At 32.8% G+C, this 15,320-nt stretch overlaps 1 protein-coding gene across 1 annotated transcript; it reads left to right on the forward strand.

Moving 5' to 3' along the window:
• The first annotated feature begins 432 nt into the window (after positions 1-432).
• On the forward strand, positions 433-3,464 carry LOC142555141 (L-ascorbate peroxidase, cytosolic-like). Its single transcript, XM_075665845.1, has 10 exons — positions 433-603; positions 795-925; positions 1,509-1,683; positions 1,769-1,834; positions 2,055-2,103; positions 2,259-2,344; positions 2,432-2,511; positions 2,634-2,736; positions 2,819-2,877; positions 3,280-3,464. The coding sequence occupies exons 2-10, from the start codon at positions 807-809 to the stop codon at positions 3,293-3,295; spliced, it is 753 nt and encodes a 250-aa protein (XP_075521960.1). The 5' UTR covers positions 433-603; positions 795-806; the 3' UTR covers positions 3,296-3,464.
• Positions 3,465-15,320: the final 11,856 nt, after the last annotated feature.

Consider the following 15,320-nt stretch of genomic DNA (forward strand, 5'->3'; position numbering starts at 1 on the left):
CAAAAGTTGTTGTCAGGTTTCATGTCATGTCAATCTTCTGACAAAATAAATCAAAAGCAAAAAAATAACTCAATTTTTAGGATTAAAAAACCCAACTTGCTGTTGGAGTACCGATTTCTCTCACTTAAGATGTAACGAAAGTTTTAAAATTTTGTGTTGACGTTCAAAATAGCCAAATTTGTAAGATAATTTCGAAAATAAATCATACATATGTTTATACAAAAGAAAATTGTTTCGAAATGGTGTAAGATAAAAAAAAAATTACAGGGAATTTTTTGTCATTTCACACATTTTTGAAAATCCGACAGAGAAAAGTACGGCCTCCGCGGTCCACGTTTATATCCAATTAAAAATTTTCGCCACCAACCAATCGACTCGGGAAGACCAATCGACGTCACTCAATTTCACACCGAATATCAGCCTCCCGATCATCTCGATCCAACGGTTTATATTCACCCACCAAATCCTCTGTAATCCCCCACTATAAAATGCACTCTCACACTTCTCATGCCTTCGTTTTGTGCTTGTGCTCCCCACGCTCGCAGTCTCTCCAGCTAGGGTTCATACATTTGCTTTCGCGACCGTTGATCTCTTCATTCTAAGGTCAGTCGAGTTGAAGGATCCTACGATCTGGTCTTTGTTGAAGATCGATTCTGATTTTTTTTATTGTTGTTGACTACTTTTATGTATGTGGATGCTTCTGTTTTCATACGTGATTTTTTGTGAATATTCCGTGATTTCGTATGTGGTGAAGTTATTCTTTCGATACCTGATTTGAATGAGTTTTGATACAGGAAGCGGAGAAAATGGTGAAGAATTATCCGTCTGTGAGTGAGGAGTATCTGAAGGCTGTTGAGAAATGCAAGAAGAAGCTTAGGGGATTCATCGCTGAGAAGAATTGTGCTCCGCTCATGCTCCGCCTTGCGTAAGCTTTACTTACCGTTTTTTATTTTTAGATTTCTAATCCGTTTATCACGGAAAATTGATGATCTGGTGGTTATTGAGTTAAGATCTAGTTATAGACGCATCAATCCATGTCAGTGCAGTAGCAAATATACGTTCCTTCGATAGGGTTTGATCTATTTTAGCATCACAATTGTAATACTCCGATTAAATGAATAGCTAAGTGTTTTTGGTTTCCGAATAAGTAAACTAATTCAATGGACATCTTAGGGACTCTCGAGAATTGTGTATTGATGGTCAAAATAACGTCTACATATCTTATTCATATGGGGTTTGAAACTTTCAATGATGCTGAACACGTGAATGTATGAAATAGCTGTATTATCCCTTGTGTGCAGTGAATCTTGTTTTCCGAATGAGCTTGCATTCTGCAGCACGCTCTAATTTGTAGGAGTATCCTGTGTTTGTAGTTCAATTCACATGTTGCGGGAATGACATATCGTGTAACTCCGCTTTTTGTTGTTTAACATTAATTGTAAAAGCAATCACTTGATGTGGTGATAGTTTGTCTTTGCTGATGGAAATGTTCTATATTGGGATTGCAGATGGCACTCTGCTGGGACATATGATCGGTGCAGCAAGACTGGAGGACCTTTTGGAACCATGAGATTCAAGGCTGAGCAGGCACATACTGCCAACAATGGTATTGAAATTGCCGTTAGGCTGTTGGAGCCCATTAAGGAGCAATTCCCCATCCTTTCTTATGCTGATTTCTATCAGGTACTTGTCCGAGTAATTTGTGGGCTTCAACGCTGTATATAAGCTGATATATAATGGAATATTTTATGGTCTTCATTATGCCTAGTTGGCTGGAGTTGTAGCAGTTGAAATTACGGGAGGGCCTGAAGTCCCCTTCCACCCAGGAAGGCCTGTAAGCGAAGCCTCTCACCTATATTGTTTATTTATTTAATTGAATTTTGTTCTATAATATGTACCCTTGATAATATTGTGTTTTGGAACTGTGAAATTGTGTTAAGCATCTTGAAAATTTGTCCATGGAATTACTCTTTTTTTTTTAATTTGAATGATCACTTGTGTTGTAGTTTTATTACGCAACCATTGACTACGTAGTGAATTTTTCAAAACCGCAGGATAAGTTGGAGCCTCCTTTGGAAGGTCGCTTGCCTGATGCTACCAAGGGTGAGATTTGCACATTGTAGAACAGTATAGGATTTAGAAAGAAAATAAAGATACTCTAAGCTAGTATTTTCAGTTGTACTGAAAGGCTTTTTTGTGTATGTCAAGTACACGTTTCTATCTTTGATTGATATTTTATCTTCATTTGCTGTCACCAGGCTCTGACCATTTGAGGGATGTTTTTGGCAAACAAATGGGACTGAGTGATCAAGATATTGTTGTGCTCTCTGGTGGCCACACTCTGGTCTGCATTTGCTTTACTTTGATTTAATAATTACTACCAGGATATACTTTAACTCTGCCTTTCTGATACGCTCTTCCTTATTCACAGGGAAGATGTCACAAGGAACGCTCTGGATTTGAGGGACTGTGGACTTTTAACCCACTTATCTTTGATAATTCTTACTTCAAGTAATTTTGTGTCTCTCACTTTCTTATACTTTGCTTAGATCCTGTCTTTCTGTTTGTCTGAAGGACCCGGTTATACAGGTCTGCATGTTGACTTATTTGTTTAAGTTTTCGGTTATAAATAGGGAGCTTCTGAGTGGAGACAAAGAAGGGCTTTTGCAGTTGCCATCAGACAAGGCACTTCTCACCGACCCTGTCTTCCGCCCACTCGTTGACAAATATGCTGCAGTATGTGTCCAAATTCCAAAAACTTTACCACTTATTTCGATCAGCCATTTTTTTCTCTGACATTTAAATTGTTTTGTGTTAGGATGAAGATGCCTTCTTTGCAGATTATGCTGAGGCTCACCTGAGGCTCTCCGAGTTGGGGTAAAGACGTTATTAAACTGTGTTTATTTGTGCGAAAACCAATAACCTTGTTTCAACACATTTTTTGAGGTTCCAATTTATATATTAAGTTTTTACTCAAACACATTTTCTTATATATCAGATCATGTTTTCAAAGCATTATTAATACATTTTTCTATTGAAATTTCAGCAATTCACTACATCATTTTTCACCTTTTATAAAATATTACACAATGCCAATCAATCATACAGCTCATCAACTTTCGCAATCTCTATTCCAACACTATTTCACATACATTTTCTGGAGTACCACAATTATTCTCACCATTAAAAAAAATTAAAATAAAAAAGGTGAAGTCGATCAAAGTTCAATCTGTTTAAAGGGTTTTCTTGTAGTTGATATATGTTCCCTTCGATTTGCAGATTTGCTGAGGCCTAGAATGTTCTCACAAGGAGTGATGAACCTAATTTTGTCCCGTCGTTTATGCTGTGTCCTGATTCTGGCAAACTTGGTGATGTATTCAGCTACTTGTGCTTTCTTTTGATGATTTTTCGAATTTGAGATGGTCGTCAACTTTATAAGACCAATAAATTTAGACTTCAGATTTTTAGCTTCTTTTTTTTTAATCTTGTTTATGTTTGTCTTTGAGTGAAATGTGTATTGTCTATGGAGCTCACTCCTTTTTGTGATGATGATTATGATGCAATGATTGTCTTTGTTACGTTTTTATACTGTCTCGTTAAAAAACACATTGGGATAAAAACCATAGTAAAAGAAAAAAAATAGTGCAGTCACGTAAACTCTCCCTCAAGTTAACACGAACAATTCTTCACAAATTTCGTGGATTGCGCATTCCAATGTTATATATATGTTTTCTGAATATTCTCGTAGGAAGTGTATTTGTGAATAGATCTGACGAGTTTTCACTTGATTGAATGTAACAAATATCAATATCTTTATTTTTTTCAAGCTCTTGGGTGAATGCGAATAACTTAGAGAGAATATGTTTAGTTCTATTACTTTTATGCGTCCTTCTTTCATTTGAGTAACACATGCAACATTATCTTCATATAATGTCACGGGCTTCTTGTCGAATGATAATCCGTATGTGATTTAGATATATTGGGTCATTGATTTTAGTCACACACATTCACGGCTTGCTTCAGGTAGTGCAATAATCTCAGCGTGATTTGATTAAGTTGTTATTTCTTTCTGTGAACGCTGAGAAATTGCAGTGCCTCCACAAGTAAATATATATTCTATTTGGGAACGTTCCTTGTGTGGAATCAGATAAGTACACAGTATCAGCATAACCAATTATAATTTGACTGGTATATTTTGAATACAAAAGTCTCAAATCTGTTGTTCCTCATAGATAATGGAATATATGTTTAATTTCGATCTAGTGTCTCTTTGTTGGATATGAGCTAAATCTTGCCAATAAATTTACATCAAAAGATATATCATGTCTTGTACAATTTTCAAGATACATTAGGGCACCAATAACACTTAGATATGATACTTCTAGATTAATAATAACATCATCATCTTCACATGGACGGTGGATCCTTTTCTATGTTTAATGATCTAACAATCATTGGAGTACTTAAAGAATTTGATTTATCCATATTAAAATGTTTAAGGACCTTGTTTGTATAATTTGACTGGTGAACAAATATTTCACATTCTTTTTGTTCAATTTGCAAACCCAAACAATACTTTGTTTTTCTAAGGTCTTTCATTTCAAATTCTTCTTTCAAATACAACACAACTTTTTGAATTTCCTTATTCGTTCCAATGATGTTTAAATCATCAACATATACATCAATAATCACATTGTTTAGTTCTTGGATCCAGATTCCAGATGTAATAATGATCATACATACCATGTAATTTCCTTTTCGATATGTTTCTTTTTCCCTCGAACATTGGAAAGATTTCCTCATTAAAATGACAATCTGCAAAAAGTGTCGCATGTCTGAGACTCGAGATATCGAATGATTGATTGGCTATCATAACCGATATAAATTTTGATCTTTATTTGAGTTATCATTTTTGTTCATTGAGACGGTACAATAGACATATATACCATAAATCCAAAAATTCTCAGATGAGAAATGTCTTGTTCTTTACCAAATACAAGTTGCAATAGGGAATATTTATGATATACACTTGGTTTGATGCGAATTAATGTAGCTGCATGTAGAATTGCATGTACCCATATAGAAATAGGGAGTTTTGTTTTCATAATCATTGGTCTAGCAATCAGTTGTAGACGTTTAATCAATTATTCAGCTAATTCATTTTGTGTATGTACATGAGCAACATGATGCTCAACAGTGATTCTCATTGACATACAATAATCATTGAAAGTTTAGGAATTAAATTCACCGGCTTTATCAAGTCTAATTTTCTTAATTGTATAATCGAAAAATTGATTTCGTAGTTTTATTATTTGAGCAAGTAATCTTGGAAATATCACATTCCGAGTTGATAATAAACATACATGTGACCATCTCCTGGAGGCATCAATCAATACCATAAAATATTTAAATGGTCCACATGATAGATGAATTGGCTCACAAATATCATCCTGAATACGTTCAAGAAACATGGGTGATTCAGTTTGGATTTTAGCTGGTGATGGTCTTATAATAAGTTTTCCAAGAGAACTTGTTTTACTTTGAAAATTATTATTTTGAATGATCTTCTGGTCTTTCACTGGATGACCATGTGTATTTTCTATAATTTTTCGCATCATTATTGAACAAGGATGTCTGATCAATCATGATCATTAATTAATATTGAAGAATTATCAATTATCATGTATGATTCAATTAGACTTATATGTGTATAATGCAATCCAGTATATATTTCTTTCTCGATTTATATGTGATAAGACACATATATATCATTTCATTCATTTATTGTCTAAGTATCATACTCATGAGAATATACGTCATTAAAATTCGATTGTGGTGAATACAAAGCATCATTTATCATATATTTTGTACCGTTAGGTAACAAAAAATGTGCTTTACCACAAGCTTTTATCAAGTTTACAGGACCTGATATCGTATTCAACATTGTTTTTGTTGGTTTATTTCCAAGAAATATCTTTTATCTCGGAGAATAGTGTACGTTGTACCACTATCAGATATGCAAACTTCCATGAGATTAGTTCCTTGTTTAACTTTGTTCATAACATTTTTCATATTTGAACTTCAAAAAAAACATGCAAAGAAAAAATTTACTGACAATACTATGTAATTTATTGAAAAATATAACACATATCATAATTATACAATAAAACATTATCATATGAGTACATGGAAAATAAAATATTTTACATTTCTATTCCACCAATATATTGATCATTTTTAGATAAATCATTCAGAAAATCTACATGATTAAAATGAGTTGAATCACTCAAACGGTCACTGTGTTCGGTGAAGTCGGTCACTTTTTCTTTTCACTTTATCAATTCTTTATAGAGTTTACAAAGGTGCTCGGGGGCTCGACAAACATGAAACCAATGTTCTGGAGTGCCGTATTTAAAAAAAAAAACTTTCAGATTGTTTTGAGTGATTTTCATTAACACTCATGTTCTCATGATGTATTTTTAGTGGGTAGTTCGTCACGCCCTTTTGAAATGAGTTATAGATGTAATTATCTCGATTGTTTTCAAAATCAAGGCCGCGACCACGTTCACAAACACGAGCTCGATTTCGACCTCGACCAAAATCTTGTCTACGACTTTGATTTTGGTTTTCAGGTTTAAATTCATTTTTACTTACGACATTTATTTTTGGAAATGTTGTTGATTCAGTGGGTCGAGACTGATGATTACTCAATAGCAGATCGCTGTTTTTTTCAGCCACAAGAAGATATGCGATAATTTTAGAATATCTCGCAAATCCATGCATTCTATATTGCTGTTGTAGAGTTATATTTGATGCGTTAAAAGTGAAAAATTTCAAGCAGTTTAGATTACGTAACCTCATGTCCACAAAATTTAAATTGCGAGATTATTCGATTACCGAGATGTAATCACTGACTTTCTTAAAATCTTGAAATCTTAACGTATTTCATTCATCACAGGCGGTCGGAATTATAATTTCTCTTATATGTTCAAATCTTTCCTTTAATCATTTTCATAAAGCCATGTGATCTTTTTCAATGAGATATTCACATTTTAATCCTTAGTCAAGATGTCGACGCAAAAATATTATAGTTTTTGTTTTTTCTTGCGAGGATGAGATACCATTTTCTTTAATGGTTTCAATTAGACCCAATGACTCAAAATGCATTTCTATATCGAGAGTCCATGGTATATAATTTTTTCTCGTAATATCAAGCGCAACAAATTCGAGCTTTGCCAAAGTTGACATGGTGTTACTATAAAAAAAATAACAATGCATTTTATTAATTGAGTTTTAAATCAATTAATATCACAATACAAAGTAACGGATAAATTATAAGTACAAACATACTTAAAAATAAAGAAAAACGTGAGGCGGATATTCTTCGGTAAATAGAAGATTAGTGAGTATAATAACCAAAATAATTATACAAAATAACCTTGAAAGAATTATCTTCTTTTTCTCTTCGAAAAATGGACGAAGAAAATTTTTTAAGGAGGAAGAGTAAGTTTGGAGTGATTGAATATGTTTGTGAAATCGTATTTATAGGACAAAAACTAGCTGTTTATGATCGTTTATAAAAATAAAAAATATTAAAAAAATAAATGTATGTATATACATAATTTTATGGTAATAATATGATGTATATAATGTTAACCATGTTTAAATAATTATATATATCAAATCACATTACTATAATGAGGTGTCAGGAAATCATTTTATATAATACTGTGATGTTATTCAAATATATATTTATATATATATATATATATATATATATAATTATTATATTACACAATAAAAATATATAAACAATGAAATAATCACATCACGTTATTATAACGAGGTTTCATATACCTTATGGACTTCCCACGATTAAAAACATACATTTTTTTATACGTTTCCACGATTAAATCTCCACGCCTCGCATCCCTCAACTTTGGACTCCAACTTCACTCTTCTTCCTAAACTTCAAATCTAGCTGCTTAGGATTTACCATTAATGTTTGCACTCTTCATCGGGTTAAGCTCCATCCCTTTATTTATTGTGTTCTATGGAAAATATGTTTGTTATGTACAAATTTATAAGTCACTAACATTAAATATATAATTAGTTTACTGGGTTCTTGAGGTTTACAAGTCTTGTGGCATTTTTGATAAGTTTAATGGTCGGTCAAGCTCGGAGCCATGAACTTGATAAAATATGTTATTACAAATTACGAGCAGTGAAAATCATATGTTTTAACAGTAATTTAAACCTTATGTCAAACTATGATCGGAGAAAAATGTTGGCAGAATTCATCTCCTTGGAAGAACAAATTTCACTTCGTTTGAGTAACAAACTATAAAGACAACTAACAATCATCCACTGCAACAAATGTGACCCTATAAAACAGAAAAGTTTCACAAGAAAACTATATTAGAAGTGAAATGGAATTAATGTTTCAACATCTCTGCTGGTAAAACAATTCAACTAAACTAGATTGCAACATCTCTATCTGAATTTTTTCGATGCTCGAATTTATTGCCTTTTTTTTAACTTTTCTTATTAATGTGCAATGATACATATTCAATACACAAAATAGTAAATGCGATAGATGAAATACTTAAGATCGTTTGGACTTGGGAGATTATTGTTCTACTGTAAGTGTAAATGTTGTGGATCAACTGATTCGAAGTACTTTGAAATTTTGAAACTGTAAAATGCATTGACAAGTGTAATGCTATTCTACCACTTCAACTTGCAGAAACAACTATACATTTGTCTCTAGATTTTTGTTAAGAGAAATGCTATGATCTAAAAGAATTGACTGTTGTGATTTTGTAATAAAATATTTATTAGATTCTGCTATGGTTATCTCAATCACCGATGAATAAAAATAACTGGAATGAACTTGGAATTTCTGGAATCATGCAGGAAAAATTAATCTTTTTTAATTTCAGAATGATCGTCCAACTGTTTTTGCTAGGGTGTCTAAAGACCTTTTTGTATGGTCATATTATTAGAGTAGATGCCCTGCAAGCCAACGGTTGGCTAGGAGATTTATTGACTCGACTAAAATAAACAATCTTTATTTTAATATAATTTAACTTTTCGTGGTTTGTTATTTCTTTATCTGTATACACATTTAATCAACATAGATAAAGCCCTTGATTATACCTAATTAACACAAATGAATCATAACTCGATGTTGAAACCCATTTGTAAACACTGTATAATCTAAACTCGTTCCTAATCGATTTAGCCGCTTAAAACGTGGATAAAGGTCGCCTGAGCTCGAGACTAGCATCTATGATGTTGTGTACCGCGTTTCTTGGTAAGGGCATAGAGATGTCCAAACTTGTAGATGGGTAGTCATATGATGATTATACCAAACTACCCTCCCTCGGACTTTCTAAGTGGTTATCATTCATTGAGACGATAAGCCCGTGGTTATGATTGTACACCAATGGTCCTTATGACTCGGGACAACACTGAGGCTCTATATGCTAGGGTTGTGCATTGACTCGTTTACCGACTCCAGGAGGGTCATCAGGTGGTGACATCGGACACAGTTGCGACACATGTAGGAGCCAGTACATTCTTGTCGGGAATTCACCGTTCACTTACGAGTGTGGATATCCTATATGATATGATGAAATAATAGTGCATGAAAACTCTGGCAAGAGTATGAGATGTACGTTAGAGAAGGAGTTCTCCAATTGTGCATGCGATGTCACTATTTATTCTCAAAGATGTGTCACATAGTTATCGAATTCTTATGCAACCCTCGGCGAACCAAGGGTTGCAGATTCGATCGCGATATATGAGATGAAGGGACCTTAGTGTACGTAAATCATAATCGAATGGTTCTTGCAGGCACTATCAGTGATACTTAGAGAATCATGGGACGATGCTACTAGACGCTCTTACCATGATTGGATGGGTTTAATCAGAAAATGGTTTCTGACACTCTCGTGATCAAATGTTGGTGCATGGAATGTGGGCAAATTAGAGTAAGCCCGAATAAAAGAAATTGTCCTGAATCACAAAGAGTTGTGAACCCACGACTAGCTGTATCCCTGAACCATTGAAGGTCACACAAGCACTGATTTACTTGTTCCCGTTGAGATAATAAATTTAATGAGTCGAATTTATAAGAAATAAGTTTGATATATCAATCGATAAGTTTATAAATAAAGCTTATAGGAATTTTGAGAGCATGACTGTTAATACAGCCAAAGGGAGTGAATCTGCCTTATTTGGATATTGGTGATATCGAAATTAAAGTGTGGATCATAATAACAAACAAGTTGAATTTGTCACATCGATGATATTGGATCATCGATCGGGATTATGATGAGATTAATATAATGGGAGCATGGATCATGTGCTTGTAAGAGTATAAGCCCATCATGTTAATTTATTAAAGTTCAAATGGACTTTAATAATTAAATTGTATTTTAATTGAATTAAAATATAGATTATTAAGTTTTTATAAAATATGGTATTGATTTATTTAATATGAAAAATATTCATGATACCATAATTTAAAAACTTGCACACAAAAAAAATGATATTGGATGATTAGTTGTATGCCATTTTCCAGATGAATAGGTCTTTTGTGAGACGGTTTCACGAATTTTTATCAGTGAAACGTGTCAACTCTATCGATATTCACAATAAAAAGTAATACTCTTAGCATAAAAAGTAATATTTTTTCATGAATGATCCAAATAAGATATATGTCTCACAAAATACGAACCGTGAGACCGTCTCACAAAATTTTTTTCTTTTGAGAGTCACGATGTTTGGATATGCAATAAGAATCTTTCATTAACTTAATTAATCTAATTAATTAAGTAAAGGAATGATTACTATTAAAATAAGGATTTTCTCATTCTTCAAATATGGCATGCATTTCGGTGATTTGAAAAAGAAAATCGAGATTGGCAAAAAATTGGGCATGCATTTTTAGAATATTTAATTAACTTAATTGATTAGATTAATTAAGTAAATTAAGGATTAGAAATAAAATAATGATTTTGATTCTTATTTTAAAAGATCAGCATCCGAAAGTTGATTTGCATAACATCATTATTTTCGGCTCTTCCCATTTTTTAGGGATGTTGCTCTCAAAAATCCAAAAAAATTTGCATTGAGTCGATTTCTTCTTCGTATTCTATCTCTACGCAAAATATCTTCAGTGCTTTTTAGTGCATGTTAGAAGAGAAACATGTAATCCGGTCGTAGACCTGATTCGGAGATCGAATAAAGTTCGTAGAGAAATTCAACAAGAGCTACGTCTGCTAAAACTGGAGTAATTGGAGCCAAGTGAATTTATTCACTAAAAATATATTACTAAACATCCTTTGTATGTTTTTTTTATTAAAATCATACGAGTGTCCAAAGAATATTTTGAACGTCAAAATAAAATTTTTAAAATTTCCGTTGCGTTTTGGACACGAGAAAACACTGAGATCCAACACATATACTGACATGTATGGCTCCTTTGTGACACTAACAAATTTGTAATAAGATTTTATTTTTATAGAATTTGCAAAAAAGCTACTTTTAGATATTTTTACATCCTAACGTGTAAGGATCGTAAATGTATTTAGAAGAGTGTCATACCCAGCTCCCGAAGCGTATCGACACTGGTGTTTTTAAAAAAATTATAAATTTGATAACAAAAAATTTTGTAGTACAATAGAAATAAACATCATCTATTTCATAAATAATTCATAAATAAACTTGTTTTTACAACGGAAATCAAACAGAATTGCGGAAGTAAGCCAAAACATTAAAAATCCTAACGAGTTCCAAAACATTAAAAATCCTAACGAGTTCCAAAACATGAACGTGAAAACTAAACTATTAAATCTTCACCAACATCATAATTGGCTATTCATTCTTATCGGGGAATGAAATATAAGGGATAAATATTTGGATAAACATTCAGAAAGTGAGAACTGATTGAACATAGCATATAACAAGATTTGTAAAATTGCCTAGATGTACTTTTTGAAAATATAAGACATATAATATATATATCATAACCATATCATCATCGTAGACCATTGAAATCTCATCTAATTTATTTAATGGGACACTACTTAGTCCCTAATTTTTAATACTCTAAAGGAAGATGTCGTGAAACAGTCTCACCGCTTAAGGGTCATATCATATCATGACTTTCATCATTCGTATCCACTTAAGATTTCAAATCATAACAATGCTTAAAACAATACTTTATATTTCAAAAACTTATATCCATAAAGAATTTATATTCAATCGATGTGACATATATTTATTTTGAAAAAAGTAAGGCTGATTACTCTATTTCGGATGAACCTGATCAAAACTTGCTGGTAGCTTCGAATTTGCAAAGTGTCGAAAGTGGTATACCTGTTGGGTGGCTTTCTTCATGTGGATATAGCTAAAGCCCGATGAATCTAGACCATATAAGACGAGTTCATATGGAGAACAAAATAGGGTATATCTTGCACTAGTTTGAGACAACAATCCGCCAAAAAAGAATGCACAAGAAAGTGAGTGAATCGACTTTTCGGATTAGCATACATCTGCAAATCAGTCTATTTGAAAAAATCTGCGACATATTGAACTGTCGGATTGAGCTAAATTTGGCAAGCACATTAATAAAGAGGTAAAATAAATTGGGAACGATGTAGATCATATTTTGAATTCATTTGAAGTAGTGTCTGGATGATGAACAGAATCTATTATTTTTCGCATATAATCTGTATAGTATGCTTGCAAAGCTTGTTTGCAAAAATATAATTATTGGATTGAGCTGAAATTTGTACAACATATTTATAACACTGTTTAGTATATTTGGAATAGTGGAGATTAGATTGAGATCAATGCATCGACAGAAATAGGTCCTGGAAAGTGTCTTCTACTTGCTGTTGAGACGCTCTAAATTTCATATTTTTTTTTGCTCGGAAATCTTCCCTCTCACTCGAAAATTCAGAGAGTCATGTTTTCTCGATAATATGTTATCTCTAACATTCACATTTTGAAGTTATCGTGCTATCTCGATAATATGTAATTCCAAATTTCAAATTTTTGAAGTTCGGTTGTCGATGGTGATAAGCTAGATATGTTTAACAAAAAAATTGTGGAGAAATGTTAACTTGAAATTCATGGAGATATTCTCTTGAAAATCGTGGAGATATACTATCTTGAAAATCTTTGTTATCACATCCATCATTTCTTATTGAAAGTTTTGTCCTCGAAACTTCAGTTGGTATGGTTCTCAAATAGGTATGTTGCCTACGCATTTCATGTTCTAGTTCCCAGGTGGCTTATTTTTCATTATGATTTGACTATTGAACTTTGACATATAGTATAGTCTTTTGTCTAAGTACCTTATCGTTGGTATCCATGATTCGAATATGGATTCCTCGCATTACAAATCTTCGTTCAGGGTCCCTTTAAACATGAGTTGTCTAGCTTCAAGAATATAGCTCAAATATTTATCAGACAAGATGTCACACCATATTACACATATATAGGGTAGTCAACTTGTCCAAATTAATTTCATGCGAACGAGGCATAGACTTTGTGAGTCTATCCACAATAACTCATATCCCATCATGAATTAGTCTTTACTTTGGCAAGCTTACTACAAGATTCATGGACATATGTTTCCAATCCATCCCGGGAATTCTAATGGTTTAAGTTCTTTGAGTCGTTGATTTGCACTATCACTTATCTCCATAGCTTGCCACTCCTGGAAGTAGATAGGTGGGATCTTTGTTCGTTGGCTTTGCCATGGTGGAAGATTTCTTATTGATTAGTAGCTTGAATTTTTACGTTTTTACCACAGAAATTAACCAATTCATAGTTCATGGCTAGACATGTAGGATTTTGAACCATATGAAATTATTGAGAGGTTCAGAAATTCAAAGTTTAATGTCTTACCGCAACTCTCTTGACTGATATATCTCATATTCTCACAATCTTCCGGATGATATTGAACTTCCTCAATATATATTTGGATTGTTGATGAGACTTTTGTTCCTTTAGATGTGCAATGACACCAGTGTTTTTGCAGTATACTGAGATCGGATCGACTTCATTAAGAATAATGTCCAATTCTTGGACGAAATTCATCATCTAAACAACATCTTTTGTCACAGCTGACATTGAAATGTATTCGTTCTCAATTGTAGAATATGTCGTCGTGTCTTTCTTGAAACTCTTCCAAGAGACAACAACATCGTTGAGCATAAATAAAAAAAACCCAAGGTTGATTTTGAATCATCCTCGTCTAACTGGGAGTTAAAATCAGCGTAACCTTCAAATTTTAATTCTCCATCCACAGAGACCATGAACAATTTTTTAGTCATCTTCAGATACTTAATAATATCTTTCACGGTTTTTCAATGCATAGGACTGGTTTTCGCCTGATAGCAACTAGTGACGCTCAAAGAATATGCTACATCAGATATCATATCATAGATTATTCTACCAAGCATAGGGAACATGTTTCATTGTTTCTATCTCCTAGTCAGTTTTGGGGTACATTGACTTGGATAGAATGATATCATGACACATTGGTAGATATCATCTCTTGGACTCATTCATAAAAAATCTATTTAGTATATTATCGATATATGTGGTTTGGGTGAGTCTCAAGATTATTTTCGATCTATCTTTGTTGATTTGTATTATCAATATATATTATGTTTCACACATGTCCTCCAAATGGTGAGCTACATAGATATTTTCATAAACATCATTTAAATGTTACAAGTACATCGATACAAACACAATTTAAATATGATTTGAATATATTTGAAATTTTATGGAAATACATCAACACAAACGCAAACATAAATATCATTTATTGGTTAACTTTTTGTTTTAACTGTGTGATGGATTAAACACTCACCTTCCACGTTTGATGCTTTATCCTCCAAGATGTGACTGATCTGTACGGAGACTGAGGTTAGGCAGTAGGATAAAAAATGTCAAACCAAACATTAGATAACGAGATATGATTAAATTACTCAATAATCGAACAAGTTGATTGGTCAAGACTTAAATGTGCAAGTCGTCTTTTGAAAATTGTATTCCTACCTGGAGATTGTTATTTTCTAATTTTGATAATTTTAATAATTTCTCATCAACACCATACACGTCACTGCCGCATTGATGCTACATCTGCCCAATGAACACCATACATATCATCGCCGTATCGATGCTACATCTGTACAAGTTACTCTACTTGTTAGTTTTTGGTCATACTTAATATTAACATTACAACTAAACATTTGTATGGAAGCACGAAACAATTTTTAGGTTATTATACC

Source organism: Primulina tabacum, chromosome 9 (assembly GCF_025594145.1).
Source record: "Primulina tabacum isolate GXHZ01 chromosome 9, ASM2559414v2, whole genome shotgun sequence".
NCBI lineage: Eukaryota > Viridiplantae > Streptophyta > Magnoliopsida > Lamiales > Gesneriaceae > Primulina > Primulina tabacum.

Excerpts from the sequence above, each read along its gene's own strand:
- LOC142555141 (XM_075665845.1), top strand. The coding sequence starts at position 807 with ATGGTGAAGAATTATCCGTCTGTGAGTGAGGAGTATCTGAAGGCTGTT. Across the intron at positions 926-1,508 it reads CCGCTCATGCTCCGCCTTGC|ATGGCACTCTGCTGGGACAT; the intron begins GTAAGCTTTACT and ends TTGGGATTGCAG. Across the intron at positions 2,104-2,258 it reads CTTGCCTGATGCTACCAAGG|GCTCTGACCATTTGAGGGAT; the intron begins GTGAGATTTGCA and ends TGCTGTCACCAG.